The sequence below is a fragment of the Dermacentor albipictus genome, chromosome 6 (assembly GCF_038994185.2).
Source record: "Dermacentor albipictus isolate Rhodes 1998 colony chromosome 6, USDA_Dalb.pri_finalv2, whole genome shotgun sequence".
NCBI classification, from domain to species: domain Eukaryota; kingdom Metazoa; phylum Arthropoda; class Arachnida; order Ixodida; family Ixodidae; genus Dermacentor; species Dermacentor albipictus.
In genome coordinates, this window is record NC_091826.1 from 1,411,670 (window position 1) to 1,421,449 (window position 9,780).

General features: G+C 46.9%; 1 protein-coding gene across 3 annotated transcripts in view; it reads right to left on the reverse strand.

Annotated features, from left to right (window-relative positions):
• LOC139060739 (stromal membrane-associated protein 1) overlaps positions 1 to 4,599 on the reverse strand; it is a 208,475-nt gene extending 203,876 nt beyond the window's left edge. Inside the window, exons 1-2 of one of the 3 annotated variants that reach the window (XM_070539806.1) lie at positions 4,342 to 4,599; positions 3,304 to 3,437 (exon numbers count right to left, since the gene is read on the reverse strand). In XM_070539806.1, coding sequence (XP_070395907.1) covers positions 3,304 to 3,437; positions 4,342 to 4,348 — 141 coding nt within the window. In that variant the 5' untranslated portion in view covers positions 4,349 to 4,599. Of the gene's footprint in view, positions 1 to 3,303; positions 3,438 to 4,230 lie in introns of all 3 variants that reach the window. The other 2 variants (XM_070539805.1, XM_070539804.1) reach the window with 2 other exon arrangements.
• Between the last annotated feature and the right edge of the window lie 5,181 nt (positions 4,600 to 9,780).

The following is a 9,780-nucleotide window of genomic DNA, read 5'->3' on the forward strand; positions in this document are numbered from 1 at the left end:
TACTTTTTGACCATCACTACCAGCGACGCCCACAGGCTTTTTGATAGATGGATAACGTGGTCGAGCATTTTCTTCATGTGCTCTTGGATTGCTTCGCATTCTTTTGGTGCTCCGCAGTATGTGTTTTGACACATTGGTCTCGCTGTCTCCTCCGTGACAATCCGGTGCTTCATCAGTGACGTCTGACCGACTCCGGATGTGGACGCGAAGCAATCGTGAAACTGATGCAGCAAGTCCACAAGGCGCTGCTTTTCCGCTGGTGATAAGCTCGCGCTCATGTCAAGAACAGATCACGGTGATGAAGCGTCTTGCTCTCCTTGTTGTAATGTACAGAATTCGCCGAATTCCGCAATCTGGTCAAGGTAAGCAACTGCTGTGCCTTTTGCAATGTGTTGTCGTTCCTTGCTGAAATTAGTCGCCAGTATTTGTTTGCCCATGCATTAATTTGACGAGACTTCTGGGTACGGCAACACCTTGAGTGAGCAAAAGCGTAATCTGCTCAGCAAGACCTTCCTCGTCGTACTCTGTGTCGCACCTGACGGAAACAAGACTGCAAGATAACGGTGGTACGGTCACGTCATCTACGATGTACAAGGACTTGCATTGTAGTTCTGCACTTTCATCCCCAGAAACGGTTAGTATACTTTCTGGTAGGTTGATGACGGCGCCGTACTCGCGTAAGAAGGCCATACCCAAGATTGTCTTTGCAACATTTCGGAAGAATAAAAAAATTTGCGGCGAATCCCCTATGCTGATCCTTGATGTACACTAGTCAGTCGGTTTAGTAGATGGCCTCTAGCACCTCTAATGTGTGGGCCTGACCACTCCATTTTCACACTGCGAAGTCTGTCTGCCAGTTTTTCACTTACGATTGAAAAGTCCACACCAGTGTCTACCAGCGGAGTCCCGTTGTGGCCGTCAAGTCATACAGTAACATTGGCACTAACAATCTTGTCTGTTGTCAAATCATCCGGCTGTATCGGCTGCTCGTTCGATGGCAATGGGGGTTTTTGGCACTTCAACGTGTGGCAACCTTCTCTCCCGAGGTCATGGCCTTCAGTCTCCCTGGCGTGGGCTGGGAGATCGCCCTCGGGACCACGACAGTGCAAATGCGTCTTGCAGGTGGAAAATGTCCCGGAGAGGGGGAGCGAGACCGGTAACTGGGAGAATCGGCTCACCAGTTAGTCGAATTCGCATCGATGTTCACTCAGCTGCCATCGAAAACATGACGAGAAGTGGATTTTATGCTTGGTACCCTGTGACGTGGCAAGGGCAATGACAGCAGATGTGGCGCGCTTGCCCGCAGTAGAAGCACAAGGTCCTATACTCACCTGTGTGCCGCATGTCAGTTCTGCGAAGCAGTAGTCACGTCATTTGTTCCCTAGGGCACCAAGGCGATGCCGGTGCTGACTGCTGGTGATACTGTGGCATCGGCATCGGAGATGGCAGTCAACGGACAACAACTGTGTAGCTGGGCTGTCACGTCTGGGAATTGGGCTCGGAAGCCGAAAACGCTTGCCTTATTTCTTGATGCACAACTTCAGCCACTGACACAGCTGTGCATTCACTTGCCATGGCAGTGAGCTTCTTAATCTCTTCCTGAACAATTTCGTGCATCAGCCAGCGCCAGGAACCCTCATCTGTGGTCGTCACTGCTGCTACACTTGCTGGTCCACTGCTGGTCAAGTGACCATACTGGTGGCAGCGTAGGTGTAATGCGCGCTCTATGGCTGTCAATTTTTTTTATAAATTTATCTAGAGTTGTTGGCAAGTTCCACACAAGACCAGCAAACAGCTGCTCCTTTATTCTGTGCATGAGGTGGTGAGTTTTTTTGCCTCGGACATATCAGGGTCTCAACGACAACAAAGACAAGTCGTGTCCTCAGCGAACATGGCAACAGTTTCCTTCAGCTTTTGAATCCGTGATTCGAGAAGACACTGTGCGTGGTCTCGCCTTTCGGTGCCCCCGAACACATGGAGGAACTCATCCCAGCTTGGCTCGATTCCCTTGGGATTTACGAACTATGTGCGGGTTCAGGCTTCACGAGAGAAATACAGCGCAGTCCATTTAAAATGATATCAAAAAGAATGAAAAATCTGATTGTTATAACCGATCATCACTATATCTGGACTGCCGTAAAGAAGATAAAGAAAAGCTGCCGAACATATCTTCATAGCTCCGACACCAAATTTGCCACTTAGGAAAAAAAATTGCCGTTGTAGAAAGTAGGCTGTGAAAAATGAAACATTAATTTATACTAAGCAGCGTGTCAAGGGTCAGGCATGCTGAAATTATATTTTTTCTATTTATTTCGTACTGCCAGCCTGTTTTATAGGCCCTAGGCAAGAGTGGGATATACATAAAGGGTTTAACAACCTAATAAAACGTGAAACACAAGAAAGAAAAAAAAGGAAAAAAAGAAAGAAAGGGTGGAAACAAGCAAAGCGTCATCTTGTTACAATGCAAAAAAGAAGAAACAACAAACAACAATATTAAAGAATTCTGCAATACAGCACATATTTGCATAATGGCTTATGCACAAAAAAAAATAATAAGGGTGCCCTTAACATGATATCATCTGTATCACATAGTATATGGAATACGACAGATCGTGGAGAACGTTTTGGGTCATAGATTAATGAGAGCGTGCACAAAGGACGATAAGGTTGAGCTTTGAAGAATGTTTTCAGGCAGGGCGTTCCAGTCATGGATGGTTTGGGGGAAAAATGACTGCTCAAATAAAGTGGTATGGTGCGAATACTCGTCTAACCTGAATTAATGTGATGAACGCGTTGGGCGCCGGCTACAAGGGGTAATATACAATTTTTTATCTAGCTTTACATGCTCCCGATGTGCTGAAAACTGCAGGTGTGAACTCTTGCTTGACTGAAGAAAACAATGTGTCGTACCATGCAAGGCAGATAAATATTTGGCAGTGTCTATTCTTCCAGTAGCCGGCAGAATTTCTTAAACGAATTTCTGCCGGCACTCACCTCTTACTGGTTCTCGGAAAGTAAGGTTGGGTTAGGGCACACCTGCAAGCAGTATTTCCCAGTACTTAGTCATGTGAGTTCCGAGCGCCAATAGGAGGCGAGTGCAGGGAGAAACCCGTTTCAAAAATTTTCCTGGCTGTCGAGAGAACAGAGTAGAAAATTTCGCCAGATGGTCAGTTCGAGAAGCATCGGTGCAAAACAAGTATGTCGGTGGTTCGCTGCTTGGTTTCAGACGGCCTACAGAAGACAACGGCAGGGAACCAACACAGTCATAAGAATGCGATATGATGACATAGCCTCGATACTTACGGCCACCTGCTCAGGAGTCCACGTGTCCAGGTTGACCGACTTGACCCGTGATATATGGACGCCAAGGTTCCGGTGTATGCCCGCACAGCGGATACAAAGGAACATGCCCAGGTTCCACGAGGCCCATCGCGGTCCTTGACAAAAAAAAAAAAGAATTTTAACATGAGTGCTGCTTTTGAAATAGGATGGCATCGGCCGCTAAGAGCATCAGGCCTAGATGATTCTTCAAAAAATGCAAATGTGCTAAATAAGACTAACAGCATATGCCCTGCCTCATTTGTATGTCATTATTATTATTACTCTATGTAAACATAAAAAAAATTAAATTGGGTTTTGACGGGTCAAAGCCACGACCTGATCATGTGGCACGCCGTAGTGGGGTCTCCGGAAATTTTGACCATCTGGGGTTCTTTAACAGGCACTTAAATTTAAGTACAGGGGTGTTTTCGCATTTCACTCCCATCGAAATGCGGCCGCCGTGGCCGGGCTCCAATACCGCGACCTCGTGCTTAGCAGCCCAGCACCACCTTTTTAAGCATTTTACCTACGAGATTAGCTGAGGCTAAAATGACACTTGGGCAGCCGGATACGCGGTCGGCTATAGCACAGACAACTACAGCCGACCCGCCCCCAATGGAATAGCACAGGTGCATGCTTTCAGCGTAAAAATGTACAACAGTCCGTGCAACACTCATTGGAAATACGAATTGGTTACCTCTGGCGAGATTGCTTCCGTCATCACTTCCCTGCCTGGCAAGATATATCAATACGGCAACCCGCGCACAGGAAACATCACTATCATCGGTTTTGAGAAAGCACATGACCCTAACTATTTAATTTTTGGTAACTGGTAACTTCTGGGCTCAGAAAGTAGTTGAAATCTAAGCCTTATGAAGAGAGTGTTGTATAAAGAGCTGGTGCACGGACCTTTAGCGTCGCAGTCGACGCAGTATTTGTTGTCCTCTTCGCGAAGAAGCTGGCCCAAAATGACCTGGCACTTGTCTTGTATCTGCTTCTGCTTTTCGCGCTCGGACTTACTTGCCATCACGAAGCGGCTGCCTCTGCGACCACAGCACGACCACCCACCTCGGACCAATTTCTCAGACTTACGGAACTACCACTTCTACCACGGACAGCCTACTTGCGCGGCTGGCTTGAATAGGCCCTGACGTCACTTTCAGAAGCCCGATCACGGCCCGATGTTGGGGCGCCGCCAGCTTGGTTACGGTACAGTGTACTAGACAGGGAGAGTAGATCCAGCGCGGGCTCTCCGCTGAGGCTTATTTTAATTGAAAAGTTGGTGGCGCTACCATCGCCTTCACTTGAATGAGCGGCCCGCGCGCCGGCCGGACATCAGTCTTTCATACTATGGATGGATGGATGGATCTTATGAGCGTCCCCTTTGGAACGGGGCGGTTGGTTGCTCCACCAAGCCCTTGTTACTATGCTGCCTAATATCCTACCTAGGTTAACCAATAAAAAAGAAAAGAAAAAACACTATGAACAACCACGTCCAAATTTTCTGATTCCCTATTGCGAACTGTGTTTTTGTACGTCTCCGTCTTTTGTCGTTTCCCTACTTTTCTTCCCCCAATCCTCCAATCGCCTCTTACTAATGTCTATTGCGGACCTGTTTGCTTTACCACTGCTCCCGCTGAACCCAAGGGCTTCAAGGAGGCCAGTAGTGCCTAAATCGACCGCTGGGTAGACGTCTTCACATTCTAATAAAATATGCTCCGTCGTTTCCCTAGCTTTACCGCAGCAAGCACATGCTTCTTCTTCCTTCTTATATCTCGCTTTATAGGTGCATGTTCTAAGGCATCCCGATCTCGCTTCGAAAAGTAATGAGCTTCCCTTTGAGTTATCATAAATGGTTTCTTTCCTGATTTCGTTTTTTCCTCTTAAGTAGTTACTCATGGCAGGTTTCTTTTCCATTGCCGCCACCCATGAGATTAATTCAGCTTCTCTGACTTTCCTGACCATCCCAGCGAGAATCGGGACCCTCCCTCCACATATAACGGAGATAACAAAGCACTTTTATCTAGACCGCAGAATATACAGCACACCTCACAATAAGCTCACCAGGCCTCAAGCCCTCACGTTCAGAATGCTTCAAACAAACACGTACCCCACGCAGAACAGACTACATCACTACATGACTGACCTATACAAAACATCATATTGCGAAAATTGCCATAGCACACTAGACGTACATCACTTGCTCTGGCCGTGTGGTCGGACCCACGCAAACAAGGATCAAGACTCCGCCAGGCTACAAGAAGCATTACGCAACACGGACCTGGCGGAGCAGCTATAGGGGCCGTCCAGCGAGCCCACGATGCGGCCAGGGAGTTACAGCTCCCGGTCCCAACGTGGGAGTAGCCCGCTCTATGGGACCTTGCGTCCCGTAGCTCGCAGGACCTCTCATTAAAGTTATTCAATCCAATCAATCTGACTTTCCGCTCGACCTTTGTTGTTGTGTTGTCCACCCTACAGGCTGCATACTTGCTGGTAAGCTTCCTAGTTTTTTTTTCCTCCACTGTGAAGCAATGTTTTTCCTGTACAGGTACCTGAACACTCTCCCAGCCCATTTACTTTCTTCCATATTCCTCAGCCATTCTTCATACTCAATTTTACTGCGAGCTTCCCTCACTTCAAAACTAGTCCATCCCATATCACCCTGCACAGCTTCATTTGTAGTCTTCCCGTGAGCGCCCAATGCGAGGCGACCCACTGACCTTTGGTTCCCGTCGAGTCCTGATTGTACCCCTGATTTATAGCAAACAACCGCATTTCCAAAAGTAAGTCCTGGAACCATTACACCTTTCCACATACCTCGGAGGGCCTCGTACCTATTGTATCCCCATATAGCGCTCTGTGCTTCATTATATATATGGCTGCATTTCTCTTCCCCTTTACTGTTATGGTTTTTTCCTGTGTTTCCATATATCCATTGCCTTCGTTTATCCATATACCAAGGTATTTATATTCTGTTACCAGAGGTATTTCTTGGCCCTGTATCTCCACTGTCTGTTCACTGTTTTCATTGAATACCATAACACCTGATTTTCTAACACTAAACTTCAAACCTAAATCGTTGCCTTCCTGTCCACAGATATTAGCCAGACGTTGCAAATCACTTTGCTTGTTAGCTAGCAACACAATGTCGTCCGCATAAAATAAACCTGGGAGTTGCTGCTCTATTACTGTACCCGCCTGTTTGTATGAGAGATTAAACCCGATATTACTTCCTTCTAGCGCCCTTTCCATCCTCACCATGTACATCATAAACAATAGCGGGGATAAAGGGCACCCCTGCCTCAGTCCCTTGTTGATATGAACTTTCTCCTCGCTCGTCATCCCTTCCCATTCAACGCAAACGGTATTTTCTAGGTAAATCTCTCTCAAAAGCTGTATACAATCGTTACCTAAGCCTTCCCCTTCCAGGATATCCCACAAAATGTTGCGGTCCGCGTTGTCGTAGGCTCCTGTAATGTCTAAAAAGGCCACATACAACGGTCTGCTTTCTGCTTTTGATATTTCAATACACTGAGTAAGAACAAACAAGTTGTCATCCAAACGCCTACCTATTCTGAAGCCATTCTGAATCTCTCCCAAAATGCCATTATTCTCTGTCCATGCTTGAAGCTTTGATTGCCTGCATTGCTAGCCTGTACATTACCGATGTAATGGTCAACGGTCTATACGAGTGAATTCTGTCTTTCTCCCCCTATCCTTTATAAATCAAATTCATTCTACTTTGTCGCCAACTGTCTGGTATTCGTCTATCTTTTAAAGTTCTTTCCACTGCTTTCACCAGAGCTTCCTTACTTTTTGGTCCTAGTTCATTTATCAGCCTAATGGGAACCTCGTCTAGCCCTGTGGCTGTACGCTTAGGAATTTTCTCTTCCGCTTTCTTCCAGTTTAAATTTGTTAGCACCAGCTGGTTTTCCCCTTGGGTCTCTTTCATGCTCCTTTTTTCAACAAGTATAACCTCGTCATTGCCTTGGAAAGATTCGGCTGTTGTTTTTCGGATGTAATTTATTGCCGCTTCTCCTTCGAGTCTGTTTTCATCTTCGTCTAGGATATGTTGTTGTATTGTTGCTGACTTCCTGCCTAATAATTTTTTGTGATTCGAAAATATTCTAGGTGCGGCCTTCTTTTTTTCACGTATTTCTGACAACCAACGTTCACTTTAACCTTTTAGTTTTGCTTGCACCAGTATTTGAACCATAGACTTTTTCTCCCGGTATATTTCCCATTTACTAGTTACTTCATCCTGTGGCAACTGCGCCTTCTTTGCCTGCCTGTGCTCTCGAGATGCTTTCTGTCGTTCGGCGATCGCTTCTCGTATCTCCTTGTTCCACCAGCTTTTCGGTTTCTTTTTTTCCTTTCCAACGAACATGTTGGTTCTCTTTCCGTATTTCTGTCTTTATTACACTTAAAAGCTCACCATATTCCCACTCTTTACTTGGCCATTTGCCAAGTTCTTCCTTAACTCTAGTGACTGTATTTGCTATTTGTTCAGCGTTCAAATTTGGACTGGCCATTTTGCTCTCCTTGCTCTCTTTCCCAACTACACATCCCATTTTCAATATGATGCGTTTATGGTCACTTCCTATGCTGTTAAACCCTTTCTCATCGATGACCATTTCTCTCAACTTATGAATTTCTTCTGTCATCAGACAGTAATCAATGGTCGATTGCCGGTTTCCCACTTCCCACGTGATCTGTCCTTCACACTTAGGCCCTGTATTCACGATCACGAGGTTATATTGCTCACAAAGGTCCAGCGTTGACTTCCCGTTATTGTCGGTATAGCCATCTAAATCCTATATGTGGGCATTCATGTCACCTAGTAGGACAATTTCAGCACCACTTCCGAAACCCTTAATATCAGCGCTTATGCATTCCACTAACTCTTTATTCTTTTCTGGGCAATTTTTTCCGGTCCACAAATACGTAACGCCCAGCCAAGTTTCTTTCCCACTCATTGTACCTGATAACCAAAGATGCTCTTGACATTGTGAAATTACTCTTTTCCATTTGGCTCCCTGATGGATGAGCGTTCCGACTCCCCCTCCCTTTCTTTCCGACTTAGTTCTGTTGCACCCTTCCCAAACATAATTGTCAATAACTGGTGGCTCTTCTGAGTCTCTAAGGTACGTTTCTGTAACCGCATACACCCCTATTTGTTCTCTGTGTAACTGCTCCTCAATCTCTGCCCACTTTTCCTTTCTTCTGCCGCCCTGCATGTTTACGTAACCTATTGCATGGCGAGCTCTTTTTCTTGTTTTCCTCCTTTTCCTATTATCGACGGCGATGCTCTTCTGATGTTCCCCTAGGGGACCTTCTTCATTACTATCTACTCTGACCTCCTGAGCGCCCGCGGGCCCCCTAAAAAAGCAACAGCGCGACCACCAAGTCGCCCCACTTCTCGTGCTAACCTGTAATTGAAGTGGATCCCGTCTCGTTTAAAACCACCGCAACTTCTCACTTCCCTGTTTACTTTGACAACCTCGAAGCCTTTCTCTCGGCTCATTTTCCATATTGCCTAATTTGCAGCCACTACGGCTCTTTGTACGTGACTGTCACGCACAGGCACCTCCGGCACCGTGCACACCACGATCTGCACCTGAGGGGATAGCTCACGCAAGTCGTCCACCCCGTTCGCCAAGCGCTGGGCTAGTCCTGGCCCTTTCCTGTTTAGGACGTCATTTAGCCCACCTGCTACTATGGCAAGGTTGCGCACGTGGGCATATTCCGCGAGCATTTCTTTGGCTCGCTCCATGACAGAACCTAGTGTGCGCCCTGGAAATGTCCTTACCGCCACTCTTTTGTCGCCTTTCACCCTCTCCACAATTGCTTTTGAGCACCCAGCCAGGTTTGAATCGCCTGCAATAATCACCCTTTCACTCTCTCCTACCTCTCCCTGCTTCCCTTTGTCATTTTCCGCATGATTCGGACTCGACAAGGGACATTGTCCCCTCGGCTCCTGCTTTTTCCGCGTAGCGGCCTCAAGGTAGATGCTGCTCTTTCCAGCTAACCCTTCATCTCCCTGCCTGCGTTCCACGTATTTCTCTGACCCTCCCGTGCCTGTCGCGTCGGGGGTCTGTGTTCCATTGTCACGCACATTCTCGGTCAAAATGGCGGTCCTGTTCAGTTTTTTCCTCGGCTGCTACCAGTCTCTTTTCAACTACCTTCCGTGCCCCACGCTCCGTGTTTAGCTCATTTTTGAGCTCTTGCACCTGTTTGAGAAGCTCTTCCTGGAAACTCTCCATTTTCTGCAGCCTAGTATCGACATCACATTGTGTGCCGGTTGATTCGACGCCCTCTCCATTCTCACCCGTCTCCTCATCTGCCTTGAGGGTCGCCCCCCATAATGCCTGCTTTACCGGCTTTCTCGCCATGTATTGCATGGCTTTTTGCAAATACTATAATACTATATCAATGCAGAGCACGTGCCTTCTAGAAAAA